This window comes from Limulus polyphemus, unplaced genomic scaffold (genome assembly GCF_000517525.1).
Source record: "Limulus polyphemus unplaced genomic scaffold, Limulus_polyphemus-2.1.2 Scaffold131, whole genome shotgun sequence".
In the NCBI taxonomy this organism is placed as follows: Eukaryota; Metazoa; Arthropoda; class Merostomata; order Xiphosura; family Limulidae; genus Limulus; species Limulus polyphemus.
This window is the reverse complement of record NW_013665741.1, coordinates 964,680-984,023: the sequence shown is the minus strand read 5'-3', so window position 1 is coordinate 984,023 and position 19,344 is coordinate 964,680. Positions and strand designations below refer to the sequence as shown.

Below are 19,344 nucleotides of genomic sequence, written 5' to 3'. Positions count from 1 at the left end.
AGAGGAGTAAAACATTTACGTTTCTAATTTTTAACTTACTGACGTATTCTGGCGAAGTAAAATGTTTCGGTTTCTATGATTTAAGTCTATGACAGGTCCTAGAGGAGTAAAACATTTACGTTTCTAATTTTTAACTTACTGGGCGTATTCTAGGGAAGTAAAATGTTTCGGTTTCTATGATTTAAATCTATGACAAGTCCTAGAGGAGTAAAACATTTACGTTTCTAATTTTTAACTTACTGGCGTATTCTAGGGAAGTAAAATGTTTCGGTTTCTATTTGTTAAGTCTATGGTAGATCCTAGAGTAGTTTTTGCTTGTAAATGTTGTGTCTAGAGTGTAAGAAAGTACATGTTCTGGTCTCTGAATGTTCATTACAAATGATCGGAGTGACATATTAGTATAGTATTTCGCGTTTATACCTTTCTATGGAAATTTCTATGTTAAACAGTTTGATATTTTGTCCATCTCTTTGAAATTTTACTAACCAAATCAGTTTTTAGTGAATCGATGGCAATATTTTTTTAACATTAAATTGCATAAACTATGTATAAAAATATCTTGGCCGTAGATTCAGCTACAGTGAGAGGGATAAATTTCATGACCCGGCATGGCCAGGTGGTTAGGGCACTCGACTCGCAATCTGCGGGTCGTGAGTTCGAATCCCCGTCCCAACAAACATGCTCGCCCTTTCAGCCGTGGGGGCGTTATAATGTGACGATCAATCCCACTATTCGTTGGTAAAAGAGTAGCCCAAGAGTTGGCGGTGGGTGATGAGGACTAGCTGTCTTCCCTCTAGTCTTACACTGCTAAATTAGGGACGGCTAGCGCAGATAGCCCTCTTGTAGCTTTGCGCGAAATTCAAAAACAAACAAACAATCTAATGAGAAGCGAAGGCCAAAAGATGGAACAAATACTACTTTAGATACAACATTTACTAGCAATGTATCGATACGTAAAAGGTGAATGCTGGTCTTGGAAGAAGTTTTTCTGTGAATAAATCATGAAAATCCGGAGACATGCGCTTTTTATTACCATCTTACAGTTATCCTGTTTAACAAGTAAAGTAAAATACAAATTATCTGCGCTAGTTTTATATTCTTATCCTATATTAAATTTAAAAATAAGTTGAAGAAGAATGCACTAGATAGCTTTCATCATTATCTCGTGTAAGTCATTGAAATGAGTAGCAGACGTCTACGTTAGCTAACCTTATTTTCTAATATCTTATATAAATTACAGGAATGTGTTAGTTTTATATTATGATGTCGTGGAAGTCGTATAAGTAGAAGCTGAATGCAGTAGCTTTCCACTAGCATTCTATATAATTCATCAGGAGGCGAAGGAAAATGAATGCTTATTGATTTTTTAGCCAATTCTATAAAACCGTATACAAGAAAAATCTAACTATATTTAAGTATTTGTTTGGTTCTTCAGACCTTAAGTTGCTTGCTCTCCCAGTTGATAGGTTTTTTTTTTACTACATTTAGTTTAAAATAACTTTCCGAACAATCTAACGCATCTTGGAAGGTAGGAAAGACATTTTTTTGTTCTTTCTGTATAATGAAAATCTAGTTTTATAGTTTAAGAAATAATGAGGTTAATATCTTCGAATATTGTGAAAAATGTTACATGGCACTGAATCTGTAAGCCAAATCAACGAAAGGGCTAATTAGACCTATTTTATTGAAATATTAATAACATACTTGAAATAATTTGTTTTAGTAGCAAAGCCACATTAAGATATCTGCTACGTCCACCGCGGAGAATCAAACCCCGTATTTTAGCGTTGCAAGTCCATAGACTTACCGCTGTTCCACCGGGGGACCCTTGAAATAAATGTGGTAAAGGTTTCAGTAACGTCTAGGAATCGATTTGCGTTTGAAAGTTGTAACAGAATCAATTACCACCTCCATGATCATCATTATCGTGTTGGGTTTCAGAGATAGAAGAGCCAGAGTGCTCGCGAAGTATGGAATATCCCTTCTTCTCTAAATAACCGTATTATGATCATAATAAATACGGTTATTATAATTAAAAGAGAAGGCGCCCTTTCATACATTTACGGAGCCCTTTCATACGTCTAAACATTCCTTCTTTTAAAATTTCAAGATACCTCTGAACATTAGCTGCAGTATCTCGTTAGGTGGGATTTCCACTCCGTGCTGCCTTCTCAGAGGGCGTTTTATTCCTGAGCGGATTGCACTGGAGCGTTGACGATTTCTCTTGACAAGGAAGAGAACAGATATACGGAGGAGAATGGCATTTCTAGATGCTAAACTAGCTTGATAATGTTAGCTATTGAGCTGACAACTCGATCATTTCCAATGGAGAACACATTCGATTTTTAGATTTTTGTTTTCATCTTCATTATTGGTAATCCCTACGGAAAACAACATTTCCTTCCAGTTAGAACTTTTTATGAGCGTAAATTGCATGAGGGAGGATAAGAAAATGTAAATAATTTATCAATTGATTTGTTTTTACAGAGCAGAATTTTGTACGCTTGCATTTTAATATTGTTAGTAACAAACATTTTTCTCGTTTAAAGTTCAAATTACTAATATGAACAAACACTAACATAGAACAATTAAAACGAATAAAATTAGAGGTTTTTTAACTTGAGCGCTACCTTATACGCAACCCCTAGGATACGTAACAATATATAATTTGTTTTGTTTGTTTGCGGAGCTTCGCACAAAGCTACTCGAGGGCTGTCTGCGATAGCCGTCCTTATCTTTGGAAGGAAGGCAGCTAGTCAACATCACCCACCACCAACTTGTGGGCTACTCTTTTACCAACGAATGGTGGGATTGATCGTCACGTTATAACGCCCCCAGGACTGGAAGGGCGAACATGTTCGGTGACGAGATTCGAATCTGCAACTCACACTTGCAGATAGTGAGTTGTACGCCCTAACCACCAGGCTCTGCTAAGCGACAATCTTTAATGTTGAAGTACTAACCAAAGGAACGGTTTGGTTGTTTGCTTTCACACAACATTTACCTACGTACAGCCGTCCCTAAGTTTGAACTGATAGACTAGAGGGAAGATAGCTAGTCAATATAATTAACGACAACTCTATTTGTATTGTAATTTATATTTATGGCAAAGCTATTAAGGCTATGAGCCGTCGCCTCTAATTGTAAGTTACTGACAAAAGGGAAATCAGCCAGTCAACAGCACACTAACATCCATCATCCACCTTATAGGATTAACTGTCACACTTATAATGCACTCATAGCTTAAAGTGCAGAGAATATTTTGTGGTATCGCACGAATTCGAACCAGGCTCGTCAGCTCCGAAATCCTCTCCATTACATGGCCAATCCGCGCTTCTAACAATCTTAAACCCCAAATCAAACATCAGAATTGTTATGTTTAAGAGTTTGTGTATTCGGTTTTTGGTGTGTTTTGGTATATTCAATTTGAATGGCTCTTTATGCGTCACACAGACTGAACCATCAGTGTAGACACTTCAAGGTTGCGGCAAAGTCATGCCTAATTTAGAACTACTGACCAGAGAAGGGAAATAAGTTACCAATACCTCCCACCTACGCGGCCACTCTTAAACGAATAGCAGGATTCATTGCCATATGTCCCCCGGTGAATCAGTGGTAAGTTTAAGGACTAGTAACGCAAAAATCCGAGGTTCGATTCCTCGTGTTGGGCAGAGTGCAGACAGCTCATTGTGTGGCTTTACACTAAAAAAAACAACGACAACACTGCCATATTTGTGACACTCATACAGCTAAAAGTACGGACTACATTGAGCAGAATATCGTGGCTTGGTCTTTTCTTTTCACAGTCCACTACCATACAATCTTTAACAGATTTTATGAAAAAAAAAAAACATTTATTTTACAGCAACATCGGTAAGTTAGTTATACCTTATTCTTTATGTTACTTTTATTAGCAGTATTGGTTATTACATTTCATATAATTATTTTTTATTTTTACTGTTATTTTGTTTTCTAATTAAGACAATTTCAGATTTTCAGTATAGCTTATTGATTTAGAAATATTCTAGATCAACTAAGCTTGCCAAGCTAAGTATAACTTTTACGATGGTATGGGATTTTTTACTTGGACATCGACCTGGAAAAGTGATAATTTTTCCACAGTGCAGTGACACAGTGTTATTTAGAACATTTAACATGTCTGCTTTTATTTTGTATTATCTCTAATTTAATTGTTTGTTAGTTATTTTGTTATAATGATCATTCTGCATTGTTAGCTTAGCATGTGGATTTAGGACTAACCTAAGCCTCCTGGGTTGGTTGATCCTCATAAGATATTATTGGGTTTACGGTCGAAAATACCGTTAATAGCGTTAACTGATGAAACAACGCATCCTAATAATGATATTAATCACCAATGTTAATTACTAGGTACATATTTTTAGTTGTGATCTATGTAAGTGACTTGCTTTGTTCAAAGTTAATATTAATCTGACGAACAGAAACAACAGAGTATAAAACACTTGACCATAGATGACGTATTATAACGAAAAGTATACGTTTAAGTTATTGAAAGTAGTAACTGAAATTCATTTTATCTTTTTTATTTTATACAATCCTGCATATGTCGAATCCTTATCCAGATACCTGAGGGATCTGGTCGTTACATCCGGTCACTCTTGTGCATGCCAATCAGAGACAGGGATTACAAGATTATAGGTATGCACGTGGTCCGTAATTTTCAGGTTATTTTAGATGATTTTGTGATAATTATCTGTTCTTAGAATTTCAGAAAATATTTAATTTATACAATATCACAACTTTAGTTAAAAACATCAGCATTCCATGGCGTCAAACAGTATTTTTTGTTAGATTTATATAAAAGAAATATTAAATCAAAATAGTTTGAATTAAATGGTCAACAAAAATTTATTCAAAGTTGTGACACCATATCGCAGTGTATATTTACTTGGAAGCGTAACCTAGCTTGGTATATTATTTGGATATACAGGGGTCGCTACGATAATCAACCGAACTGATGGTCTTGTTTTCGATGAAAATGACGAACAACTTTTCAAGGTAAGAAATTAATTTTAAATATGAGTTGAATATTTTAATGAATCATACTTTAGAGTTTTATGAAGGTTTTATTGTCTTAACCAATTTAAAATCCATTTGTTTCACGTTCTTACCAATTAGCTGTAATGTTTTATTAATGTTATGACTTAAGGAAAAGATCCTATTGGAAATGCCCCCCCCTCCAGTGGCACAGCGGACTTACAACGCTAGAATCCGGGTTTCGATACCCTTGGTGAGCATAGCACAGATAGCCCATTGTATAGCTTTGTGCTTAATTACAAACAAACAAACAAACCTATTGGAAATTATTTGATTTTTTAAATGTAAAACATAATATCAAGAGTTATTTTGTGAGTTATAAATTAAAGTATTGTGAGTGTATGTGTGTGTGTGTGCTATAAAGATTACTTCAGTTTATTCGTTTGTTTCCCAATTTCACGGAAAGCTACACAAGGGCTACCTCGGTATCTGTACATAGCTGTCTCTGATTCTGAATTGATAGACTAGAGAGAAGGCAGCTAATTAAGAAAACCCACCGACAACTCTTTGGCTACTGTTATCTGCTCGAATAATGGGATTCGACAATTACTCTTATAGCGTACATACAGCCTTAACGTGCGGAGCGCGTTTTTACAACAACGGGACGCGAACCATGGATCCCCAGATTTACAGTCCAGGCATTCTAATATTAGGCCACGCCCTGGCTACTTCAAAGAAATGAAATTTTGTGTTCTTGAAGAAACTGGTTTCGTAAATCAGTTGAATGTTAGAAGACATAAAGAACTATGTGAAACTAGTGGAACTTGAAAATCGAGAAAAAATGAAATGTCTAAAATTATGACAGTCTCTCATTTAAAATCAAGTCCATTTTTAGTATATATATGGCAATCTCATTAAATTCGATTATTTGATCCCACGTCTATGTTTATTGGTGATATATAATCCAGTTAACTTGTTCCTTTCCCTTTCGTGGTGCGCAGTTCCGTGTTTTGTTTTAACGACTAGGGCCAATTTCTCTCAGAGGATAGTCTAAAAGCGTGTCGAGTTTAATCAAATTAAACAACAACAAAAAAACAAGAATATTTCTAATTTAAAAGAAAATATCGCAGGCACACATTTATAACGCTAAAATAACATCGAGTGCCTGTTAAGAAAATAACAACTACTGAATTCTAATAACAAACTTCTTTCCTGAGAAGGATTTGAGAAAGAAGAATAAACCTACTTTTTTTAGTTGTTAATTTCCGTTCTATAAAAAAAAAAAAATAATAATAAAGTTTGTTTTGCCGGATTACTTTGTAGCATGAAGACGGTCGTTTTTTCTTTTTAATATTGTAAAGTGTTACTTTTCACACAATTTTAATATAGTAAAGTGTTATTTTTCATACAATTTTAATATAGTAAAGTGCTACTTTTCACACAATTTTAATATAGTAAAGTGTTACTTTTCACACAATTTTTTGAAGATGAGATTGTTATCTATCCTGTCACTTGACCTTCAAGATAAGATTGTTACATATCCTATCACGTGGCCTTCAAAATGAGATTGTTACACATTCTATCATGTGGTCTTGAAGAAGAGATTCTTACATATCCTGTCACATCACCTTCAAGATGAGACTAGAGGGAAGGTAGGTAGTCAATAATACCCACCCTCAACTTTGGAGTTACTCTTACCTGACAGAATAATGAGATATAATAGTAACTCTTATAGCCCATCCACGGCCAAAAGTGCGGAGTGCGTTTCTACGGCAACGGAGTGCCTACTATGAACCCTTGGATCCACAGCCCGAGAACAACTAGGCCATACCTGGCCCACTAAGGCAAAATAAAGAACCTTGTTTCTGAATTTATATAATAATTTGAAATTTATTAAAAAAAACTCTGTTAAAAGAACACAATAATTTAAGTGTTGAAGGCGTCAACACTTAAATTGACACTTAAATCATCTATCTTCAACACTTTTTAAAGTATTGTATACTTTTAATCGTTATTTTAACTGAGTTTTTAATGAATATATTTGACACAAGTGCCGTGTTCCTATAATTTTATTTTGATCCTGTTTTTAGTTTGAATTAATGTTCCTCTTTACAAACGAGATTACGTTTTCTATAAAAAAAGTAGTTCCCTCGATGGATCAGCGGCAAGTTTAAGGACTTACAAAGCTAAAATCCGGGTTCGATTCCCCGCGGTTGACAGAGCGCAGATAACCCATTGTTAAGCTTTGCGCTAAAACGACAAAAACCTCAAGAATAATTATATTACATAACGATGCGCCTATTATCAGTACAATTATCCAACGTTTCTAAAGTTATTTTCCTTAGAACATGTGTGAAAAGTAACACTTTACTATATTAAAATTGTGTGAAAAGTAGCACTTTACTATATTAAAATTGTGTGAAAAGTAACACTTTACTATATTGATTGTTACATATCCTATCACGTGACCTTCAAAATGAAGTTGTTACACATTCTGTCCTATGGCCTTCAAGACAGGATTGTTACATATCCTGTCACGTGATCTCATCTTAAAGGTCACGTGACAGAATATGTAAGTCTCATCTTGAAGGTCACGTGACATGATATGTAACAATCTTATCTTAAGATGGTTTGCTTGTTTGGTTTTAAGCCCAAAATTACACAAGTAATACCACGGATATGGAACCCAGAATTTTATCGTTATTAACCCTCAAACTTACCGCTGAGCCACCAGGGGAGGAAATTTAATCCAAAGAAGTTCAAAACTTTAAATGATTGATTTGTGACAAACTGTTGCATGATTAAGTCTGATTGTCGTATCAACCATTTTTCTACGTTATTAACTTCCAAAACATGTTCAAGGCGGCGTGGTAAACTTTTACTCATGGCCTATCTATTCTCTGTCATCCGCGTGTTCTGGAATTCGATTATTATCGATATAAGCCCTCAGACAAATCGTCTATAAATGTATTTGTGATATATACATATACAAGGTCAGACAGATAGGTATTTATAGAGATAAATTACAGCTTGTTCATTGAATAATTAATTATTAATTCATAAAACTGAATTAATTCATCAGAAAATAATATTTATATACGTGAGATGATGTACAATGATGACACAACAGGTATTAATTTACTCTACAACAATTGCTAAGGGACACAATTGAGCATGTGATTCGAGTTTATATTGGTTACAACTGCCAGGAAGTACTGTGTTTTGGTAATGAGCTTAGTCTCATGATTAAGAGTCATGCTTTAATTTGCTTTATAACTTACAAGCGTATGTTTGGTATTCTCGATCACAGTATGTTTAATGTACGTTGCTAACATAGTGACTGTTTCTCATGCACGTTTATTTCAAGTTTTATTTTTAGTACCGAAAATATTTTGAAATGAAACCGAATGTCGAGTTTTTTGAATTTATATTCCTTTTTTAAAGCAAAATCAGTTATATCACACCAGGGTTCTAATAAGGACAAAATAAATGTATATTTCGAACGAAGTGTTTCTAAATATAAACAGCCACGATCTTAGCAATCCCCACAGCAATAACTTAACCACATTACACAGTCCACTAACAGGCTGTGCGCTAGCCGGTAGTTTAAAGGGAATTGAACAAAGATCGGGTTTTAAATCAAGTATCTTACTGTTATTTTAAATGGTTAAACATTTTGTTGCACTTTTGCGAGAGTTGAAACTAATGAATACGTTATAATTTCAAGGGTTGTATTTGAATCGTCGGTGCGAGGCCCCAAACAGTGGCTCGTGCTTAAGGGCAGGACTGATTACAAGATGAGAGACCGTACTCGAATGTTACAGTTCATGTTTTCATGCAAATAGTTCACTCAAGTAGTGTCGTGTCATTTCTTCAATATAAAATTTATTGAACAAAAATACTAAGTTGTTTAGTATCTCCTTTCAAATCCTCTTAATCTTCCCTTCTAGGCTTTCACGTTATTTTGTGGACTTGGAATCAACAATACGTTGATGTACAGTGAACTGGAGAAAGCTATGGCTCGCCAGAAAGTAGCAATTGAGGTAAGTTTATTGATAGATCGATAGTAATTAGGTTGACGAAATACAACAGAACGTTTAGTTTGCTTATACTATAAACATATTAGTAAGAGATAAAATAACAAAAATAATAATGTCGATTACTCAAACTACATAGAGTTACATTTATTCATTATATTAGTAACAACAATATCATGAATCAGAGTACAAATATAGAAAACTTGTATATTTATCTATATACTACTAAAACTCTGAGATTGTTTGTTTGTGTGCTTGTCTGTAATTAAATACAGTAAAAACGGCGCACAATACCACCATATTTGTGATGAAATGAGAATAGAAACAGAATAAAACAAGTTTCGTTAAAATCGGGCCACGGGTTACCGAGTTAGCCCAGTTTTTCGGGTCGCTTTAATGAAAATTTTCTAGATGAATTTAGGTACACTAGATGGCGTCACATATCGGTTTATCTATCTATCTATTCGTTTTCCACCTGATGAATCACTTTAAATTATCATCTATACAACAATATATGCACAACAGAAATTAAATGATGAGATGAAAATGTGTTATAACGGCGCGTAGAAAGAACAACAATAAAATGGACGTACAATATTACTGACTATTTGCAAATGGTAACTATGGAGACAAGGTAATAAAATAAAAATCAAGTCGAGAACAACAACAAAATTTTATAAACGAAAACCTCTCGCCGAGCATTGGCTATTATATTATTTCCCTGTCAATGTTCCCATCTTCATTAAAAGACGTAAGATGACAAAACAAGATCTCGAAGAATTTCTCAATAATGTGCCTTGGTTCTGGTAGGTAATACGAAGAACAAATAAAGTGTTATTGTTTCTTATTTGTAGAAGGTTTAAGAGGAAAGAAGACAACATAATGAACTAATTCATCACAATACATGAAAACTCTGACTTCACTTTTTTGAAAAATGAAATGGTCTTTACTTTTACTCCCGATCAACAATCAAATATATTTTCTTGAATTATGAATAACATGAATGAATTGTAATATTTAATTAAATTATCTCAAAATAAACTTTCATTTCGGTGCAAGATTGAAATTAGCTTGAATTCTTCATAACCTTTGAATAGTGGGTGACCCAATGGGTCACGACTTGTCTAGTATGCAGTTAAACTTGCTTTTCAGGTGTTCTAGTTCAACGTTGTTTGATTATAGTTAAGCAGACAGCTACACAATAAGCTATCTGTGCTGTGCCAACCACGGGTATCGAACCCTGGGTTTTAGCTTTAGAAGTCCTCAGATATACTGCTGATACATAAGAGGGAATTTCAAAGTTGTTGTAGCAAGAGTAATGAGTACGCTATTCAAATAAATAAATAATATAAAATAATGATAATAATAGAAAAAGCCATCTAAAATTATTGTGTATGATGTATTTGATATAACTTCATGCAATTAGATATTTTACAAAATGTATAAATATTTTTATTCGTGGCAAACTATTTAAAATAATAATGTAAATTATAATTGCAAACTATGACGTAACCAACATTTACTTATCAAAGGAATGAAAGTGAACCTTTTTTCAAGATCCAGTTTTCAAACCATGATTAGATTCGTAATATGACACTTTGACGAGTTATTTTCACAACTAACTTAAGTAAGCAAGAATTTATTAACTCAATGATGACCGTAAATTAAGAATTTGAATTCACGTGCGTTTAAAAGGTAAGCAGAATGTCTGCGCGTCTGTCTTCTCGCCTGTAGATAACACCATCCATTATATTGTTTCAGGTGATTTCGTATCATGCTACAGCAGCTCCAAAAGATATCAAGAAACTTCTAGTAAGTTACTCTTTTTCTTTTTCTGCTTGCTACAATATTTTTACTTTCGTGACAATATTTCTACACTCTCTCCGTATTTTAGAGTGTACGGGTTTCATAAAAAGCCAGAAGTGTTTAGAAACAATGTGGTATTACAGCATGAACTTAAAAGTCTTTATACGAGTTACAAGTTTAATATCTAATACGTATGTCAAACACCGTCAAAATCGTGGTTTTTAATTTATATACTGACATTTATGAGACTTGTTTGACGATTTTAAGACTGTAGATGGCTCTGGTGTATCTCTCTGGTCACTAAATAGATGATCTAACAGCTGCAGACCAAGTGCTAAACACGAAGGGAAATCAGTTGTCATACAAGTGGCCCAAATTGACTGCCACCTGTCACCTATTATGTTTGTCGAGAAAGAAGTTTCAAATCCGACATAGACAATGTTTTTCCTTGAAAATTAGACGACTTTCAGACAAGATAGGCATGAATAACATTAAACCAGTGCTTTTATTATTATCTTATACTAGAAACGGAGTCGTTTTTTGGTTGTTTGTTTGTTTTAGAGCAAAGCCACATTGCGCTATCTATCTGCTGTGTCTACCGCGGGTAATCGAACCCCGGATTTTAGCGTTGTAAGTTCGTAGACTTACCGCTCTCCCACCGGCGACGACTCATTTGCATCTTTATGTGTTAGGTGCAGTTGTGAACAAGTTACCTGTAAAGGTAGAGGTAGGTGCCAAGGTTATTAAATTCAGGTAGTTCTTAAAACGTTATGAGATACACAGGAGTTACGTAGAAAGACAGATCTAGCAAACATACAACTCAATAAATATAAAAATTTTAGAGTCAGTTAACGCCTGCAGTTCGTGAACTTATACAAAAATTTCAGGACCTACTTTCGAAAGAAAGATAAGGAGCCCCACAATTAATAGAAATCTGGTTATGTTAGAAAAAAAACAGATATCTAACCATTTAGATATATTCTAATGTTTTTGTAGCTTTTGAGCTAATATCATATAAATCTTACATTTGACAGATGTCTGCGCTAGGGTATTCGAAAATCATTAGCGTATTTTACTATTAATCTAATGAAAAATAGTAACATTTAATATTTTTTACTGCAATTTCTAATCGCATATACCATTAATTTAGATTCGAGTGACACATGCGTATGCAGTGTAAAAAATATATGCAATGTCGTCATTGATATAAAACATACTTGTAGAAAAGCGTCAAAAAATATTAAATCGTGTTTACGTAATGGTCTTCTCTTGAGATTAGGAGTCTAAGTTTTTAATTTACGTGACCATGATGTTTTGGTAAAAACTAATATATCTTAAGACAGGTAACGATTTTTAAATAAAATAGTTTCAGCTGCTTTCCTGATACCTTCTCCGTAACTGTTATAACTTTGAGGCCAATCTAAAAATAAAACTTATGAGCAAAGAATCTTTTGTGATCGTTAGATAACAATTGTCGAAACGTTGGATTCTGTTACCATCGCATATTTAGCTTGTGTTTTAAGTAAAGATTTGTTTTCAAGTGCTTATAAATACATCATACTGTAAAACGTTATTTTTCGCATTACTCAGTTAATTTTGACAAGAATATTATTTCAATACTTCCCAGAGTCGCCATCTTTCGGAAGCCAAAGTTTTGCAGCTGACGAGTTTGAAGTTTGACGACTTCTCTTTGACATCAGATGAAATGATAATAGCATCTATCCAGATGTTCCGGGATTTAGGGCTCTTGTCACGTTTCAAGATTGATGAGACTGTAAATAACTTTTGTTATCCTACTAAAATGATTATAGTTACGTAATGTAAAATCACGTATCAGATTAGGTTCTCAACTAATTTACATTTATATCAAATGTTGCAGGTATCTTACAGCAAAGAATGTAATTGAACTAGACAGAGGTATTAACTGTTGCTAAGAGATGATTACCAACATAGAACTTATAATACGTAGGTGTTATTCCAAAGGTAAATTACACTAAAATGAATAAATAGATTAGTTTTTATTTTATTTAAAAATCCTTTTTCGAAAACAAGAAATCGCTATTTTTTTTTCATTTTAGAACTTCTTTGGAAGGAAACACTAAACTTCTCTGGATGTATGAAAATTGATACTTAAACGTCTAAAATTTTGTACAGTGGTATTTTTTAAAATTTACATTCATAGAACATTCGGTTATTTTTGATCTTACAATAATAATAAAAAATCCGAAACTATATGGGTGTGTTACTTTTTTTCCATTATTTCAGATTATCAAACTTTCTTAATTCAGTTTTACGTTTTAATCTTACGATAATAAATGTTCATCTTTACATTCAACAATTCTTTTTAGATTAAAACTACTTTAAAACTTCCTCGTTAATTCAACAACCAATAAAAGTTTGTAAATATTGTATAAATCATTCAATGATTCCATTTTATTTTATGTTAATATTTTTTAATCTTATGATAATAAATGTCCATATTTACATTCAACAATTCTTTTGTTGTTTCTTGCTAGGTACTTTGTCTATTTCTGACGACAGTGAGAAAAAACTACAGAAATATTTCGTACCACAACTGGCGGCACGCGTTTAATGTTGCCCAAGTCATGTTTGCAATCCTTATGGTATGTTATTATGTATTCAAGGCAATAGATTTCTTGTATATACCCAAAGGTTTCTGCTACTTTAAAACTTCCTCGTTAATTCAACAACCAATAAAAGTTTGTAAATATTGTATAAATCATTCAATGATTCCATTTTATTTTATGTTAATATTTTTTAAATAAAAGTGGTTGGCCTAAATACAGGACATTTTATTGAGAAATCAGTTTTAAAAATTACAAACGTGAGTATGTAAAGTGTATTAACTATTAGTATTTCCTAAAACTGCATCTTCCTTTATAATGTTACATATTTATTAATTAAAGACGTACCATCAATACGAAATTGAAATGTTTCAACCTAAATGGCCAGGTCGAAGACCATTAGGGTTCAGTTTTTTCTAATTTTGAACAACTGAATAAAGGGAAAGCAGCTAGCTAGTAGTACCCGCTACCACAGAGTCTCTTTGAACCAAATAACTGGATTGACTGTCACTTCTATAACGCGCTCACAGCTGAAAGTACGTAGCGTGTTAAACAGCGTCACGTCTCTAACCCTAAACACAATTACCTGCAATTCAACAAGTTAAATAGAAGGCCACGCCCGTTCTATATCACGAGTCATTAAATATAAAATTTCCTGGAAGACGAATAAAAATAAAATATCCTTACTTGCTGATGAAGTGCAGTCACGTAACAGTGTATTAGGCCTAACTCACGAAAGACTACTTCCAAGTTTTTATTGCTGTGTCGTGTTTCCCTGGTTCATACATTAGGAAGTTTATGCAAGAAGATTTGATATTAAAAAATCTCCAACATTCGTCCAACTTTTATTTTAAAAGTAAAAATACTTTTCGTAATTTTTACGACAGATTATTCAACACTGAAAAGGAAAACATCCGTCATGTCATGTTTGATCTGAAAGGAAATATCGAACAGTCGACATTGTGATCTAAGTAATGCTTACATCTTGCTATTTTATGAGACTCTTCAAGATATGAACAAAATAGCTAAAATATCGTCAGGTCCAATCTGAGATATAAATTGAACCAATCTCGCAACAGAGTTGTAATAGGTTTATAAAGACACGGTATAGGAAAATATTTAACGAAATTTTGTTATAGTTTATTTAATTAAAATATCCCACGAACTTTCTCTTATTTTTATATTGTTGAGAGTTACAGATATTTAAATTAATCTAGTTTTTAAAACACTGTTCATGATTTTAATATAGTTTATTTAGTTAAAATATCCTACACACTTTCTCTTACTTTTATGTTGTTGATGGTTCAAGACATTTAAAATAATCTAATTTATAAAACACTGTTCGTGATTGTAACTGCCCCCAGTGGCACAGCGGTGTGTTTGCGGACTTACAACTCTAGAATCCGGGTTTCGATACCCGTGGTGGGCAGAGTACAGATAGTCCATTGTGTAGCTTTGTGCTTAATTACAAACAAACAAACGATGATTTTAACTTAGTTTATTTATAGGTTTTCCAAATTAACTTTTTTGTGTTAGATGTGTTGCAAATAGAAAATATAAAAATAACAACTCATTTTTAGTTTTATTGTTTGTGGTTAATTTAGTGAAACTGTCATGAGAGTTAGTATCATGTCCACCCAAAATAACGTTTATTTCCTAAATATGTAACTTAAAAAAAGGTTATTTCATAAAGAGTGTTCCAAATGTCGGTTTCCAATAGTTAGATCATATCCAAACCTCCATCAATGCTCTGTGGTATTATCTATAAAATACGCAAAATCATACGAACAGCAATGTTAATTCCTCAATGTTACAATAGTGACCGAGTTTTGGGACACTCTGTATTATTTTCACAAAATACTTTAAGTATTTTTTCTTATGGTTTATATTTTTAAATTTGTTGGGGTTTTCTCTCAGTCTATTTCATGATTAAATTACAGGTCATGTGGCTTTTAAAAGACTGTTTTACTCTTTCTCTAAAGCAAAATCACTTTCGTATCATTCAAAGTTATTAATAACAAGGTTATTCTATATTATTTACATTTTTATTAAAGAAACGTTCAATGTTACTCTGAAAGAATCTGTAGAGTTATCTATTTATAACTATATATGCATATATACAGACACATATAAAAATAGGCCTAAAGATTATTTAAGAAATTTCGCACAAAACTATATAAAGATTATCTGCAAGTGGTTGTTCCTAATTTTGAACTTATACACTAGAGGGAAGGAAGGCAGCTAGTGAACAGCACCCACTGTCAACTCTTGAGCTACTTTGTTTGATCGAATAGTGAGAATTTACCATCACCCGAGGCTCCAAAATGCGGAGCACGTTTTTCGCGGTATCGGATCGCGGACTATGGATCGTCGTATTCACAGTCCGGATATGCTAACCTTTCGACCAATGGTTGATCTTTACATTTTCCTTTTATAAACAAATTTGTTTCTGAATTTTAATATATAATTTTAATCCAAATATTGTATAATTTTGGATACATTGTCAAGTGATACGATCATAATTTTTTTTTCTGTAGAAAATGGGTGAGAAGACAAAAAGGCACTTTTTTTTTAATATCAGAGTATTCGAATAATGTAAGTGCTCTTTTATTTCAGAACTGTGGTCTAAACTCTATCCTGGCGGATCTGGAAATCCTAGGGATGATGGTGGGATGCCTGTGTCATGATCTTGATCACAGAGGAACAAATAATGCATTTCAACAAAAGTAAGTGTAATAATAAATCACTCACCGTTGTCTACCCCTTCGTCTTTATTTCTCACTACCTATATAGCAGGTTGACTAATACATTAGGATTTACTGTCATCAGACACTTACCGTTCACTTATTTTTCTTCCATAGAAGCGGCTCAGCATTGGCACTGCTATACGGGAATAAAGCTACTATGGAACAACATCACTTTAACCACGCTGTTATGATTTTGTCCAGTGAAGTAAGCCATTAGTATAACTTATCTGATTATCAAATAGCACCCAGTTAACACATGATCTTTGTTATACACTAAATATACTTCAGTGTAAGAATGGCGCTTACAATTAAATAGCCCTCCAGTGGCACAGCGGTATGTCTGTGGACTTACAACGCTAGAAACCGGGTTTCGATACTCGTGGTGGGCAGAGCACGGATAGCCCTTTGTGTAGCTTTGTGCTGAATTACAAACAAATAAACAATGTTACAATAAGTTTTAATAGCAAAGCCACATTGGGCTATCTGCTGTGTCCACCGCGTGAATCGAACCGCGGGTTTTATCGTTGTAAGTTCATAGTCTAACCGCTGTCCCACCGGGAGAATTAATAAAGTTAAATTTATATAACGATTTACTAGAGTTTTAAGAACATTTAGTATAAAATTTAAACTTGTGTGCCTAAAAGGTTTATTTGAAAGAAAAATGACAGTGTTTAATTGTAAGGGAATCTAAAAGCTAGAAAACTACTGGCAGAATACTTAGTAGACGTTTGTAAGTCAATATAATTTCAACTAGAACTGAACAAAAATATTCGAAATAGGGCTTTGATTTTTATCGAATTTATTATTTTTTGAAATAATCTGCTTTTCTCTTATGTTTGTTTTGGATTTCGTTTCTTTTAAAAAATAACACTTCAGAAGCAACAAGCAGATAATTTTTTTTACCCTAAATACATTTTGATTATATGTAGCTAAGCACAAAGCTACACAATTGACTATTTATGCTATGCCAACCACGAGTAGTGAAACCCAGTCTTTAGCTCCAAAGGCCCTCAGATTCACCACTGAGCTAATGGGGAGGGGGACTAATTACATTTTAAATCCTTAAATGAATATTTTGTAGTGTTAAGTTTGAAACGTTAGCTGAAGAATACAATGATAATTGACCCTTAATAATCAATGTTCTTGTGGAGATTTTCATTTATTTTGATCTATTTATCCTTTACAGGGTCACAACATTTTCGCCACACTCTCTCCTGATGAGTACAGCCGAGTTATGAATATCCTGAAAAATGCCATCCTTGCCACTGATCTCTCCACATATTTTCAGTTAGTTTTTTATAACAATCTTTCCATAAATGCCATTACTTACTTTCAGTTGTTTAAAACCATTCAATTGTTTTATTACTTTATTCTTGAACTTAGTACTTATTTTTGCAATTTGGTCTTATATTCGGTAGGAATTTTTCAATCTACACAAACTTTATACAAATAATTAAGGTTCCCCAGACATAAGGTATTTTAACCTTCCTCGTCGGTTAGGGTATAATCAGTATTTTTTATTTGTTTTCCAATTTCAATTGGACAGACTTCGAAGCAGGTTCTTCACGCTGGTTGACAACGTGGAATATCGATGGGAAGAAGAGGAACACCGAGAAGTTCTGAAGAGTATGCTTATGACAGCCTGTGATCTGGGAGCCTGTACAAAACCGTGGCCGATTCAACAAAAGGTAAGAACCTTTTGAGCTATAGCTGGGCCATAAGTTAAAAGATAATTTTAACCGCGGTCAGTTCAAGAAATAGAAGAAAGCCTTTGAGATCTAGCCGGGTCATATGTTCCAAAATAACTTTGACCGTGGTTAATTAAAAAAAAAAGGTATGAGCCTTTGAGATCCAGCCGGGTCATAAGTTCCAAGATAACTTTAACCGTGGTTAATTTATAAAAGGGTAGGAACCTTTGAGATCTAGCCGGGACATAAGTTCCAAGTTAATTTTGTCTGATATTTTAGTACACGTTCATTCAGTTACATTTGAGGTGTTTGTGAAAAAAGAGGAGAATAAAATTTGAAAGCTGTCCTAATTTAAACGTTTTTTTCTTGCTTTGGAATTATTTCATTACAATATAGAATTAACTTTTTATATAATAACAAACCCCAGATTTTAGTGTTGTAAGTCTGTAAACTTACTGCTATTTCATGGGGGACTATCAAACAACTACGTCATATGTAAAAGTTTATTAAGGTTATGCCAATATGTGCTATTTCAGCACAAAGTAGACTGAAAACATTTTTTCTTTAGCTTCGTAATTGTTAAATTACTACCAGTATTAATACTTTAATTAGATATTAGATCCACATTTTGTAATTCGAATTTTATTGACCACAGAAAAAATGGCATTTCTCAACCTTGGTCGCATCTTCTCTCAATTAGAAACGTTTTACCCAAGTTCGAATATTGTAATTATTAACCATTATTATTATTTTAAACTTACTTATTACAAAAAACAGTTTGGCTTCTGAAAGTTTAATCTAAGCAACTTGGATGTTCAATATAGGATTTTCAATTAAACTGTTTTTTTTTTCAAATAATTTTGTGGAGCGAAAGAAGCGTTACACAAAAAAACGATAATACTTTCATCTGTTATGCTGATACTATGAAAATATAAATAAATTCTAGTCTTCTAAGATTTTGTTTTAGGTATATGCAGAACAAAGTTTTGTAAGTAGTTTATTTGTACAATATATATGGTACTTTAAATCGATTTTATAACTCTTTATGAATAGTGGGATCGTTTAGAGAAAGACGTTTCAAGTGTTCATGATATGATATGCTTTGTTGTACTTATTATTATATTACTGAATTGCTTTCAAAATATTATGAATTCATTTTTGTCATTAGGTAAGATAAAAAATAAATTTAAGAAATATGTTATATTTTTTTAAATAAGGAGATGGAGTTTCAACCTTTAATCTTGTGTGATCTGGTTGAAGCATTACTTACCTGTACTGGCTGTAGGGAAATTCATTATTTGACAAAACTTTATGAAAATATAATGTAGGCTTAGCTTGTAGCGAGGAACTTAATGAGTATCATAAATACTGTTACGTCTCTGTCGTTAGTTAATTTTCCGTAAAAATTCTTCCCGAAGAAACTTTAACGATACAAGTCATTTCTTAAATAAAACTAGTTTATTTT

The 19,344-nt window shown here is 33.2% G+C and overlaps 1 protein-coding gene across 4 annotated transcripts in view; it reads left to right on the top strand.

Moving 5' to 3' along the window:
* Positions 1 to 19,344, top strand: part of LOC106473569 (dual 3',5'-cyclic-AMP and -GMP phosphodiesterase 11A-like) — a 108,623-nt gene that overhangs the window by 55,290 nt on the left and 33,989 nt on the right. For all 4 annotated transcript variants that reach the window (XR_002614016.1, XM_022403048.1, XM_013934258.2 and 1 more), the window contains exons 8-17: positions 4,602 to 4,677; positions 4,970 to 5,037; positions 8,967 to 9,059; positions 10,815 to 10,865; positions 12,487 to 12,633; positions 13,376 to 13,483; positions 16,061 to 16,170; positions 16,306 to 16,396; positions 17,378 to 17,478; positions 17,738 to 17,879. Coding sequence is in view for 3 of the 4 variants with exons in the window: in XM_022403048.1 (XP_022258756.1) it covers positions 4,602 to 4,677; positions 4,970 to 5,037; positions 8,967 to 9,059; positions 10,815 to 10,865; positions 12,487 to 12,633; positions 13,376 to 13,483; positions 16,061 to 16,170; positions 16,306 to 16,396; positions 17,378 to 17,478; positions 17,738 to 17,879 (987 nt within the window). In the remaining variant the exon portion in view is untranslated. The remainder of the gene's footprint in view (positions 1 to 4,601; positions 4,678 to 4,969; positions 5,038 to 8,966; positions 9,060 to 10,814; positions 10,866 to 12,486; positions 12,634 to 13,375; positions 13,484 to 16,060; positions 16,171 to 16,305; positions 16,397 to 17,377; positions 17,479 to 17,737; positions 17,880 to 19,344) is intronic.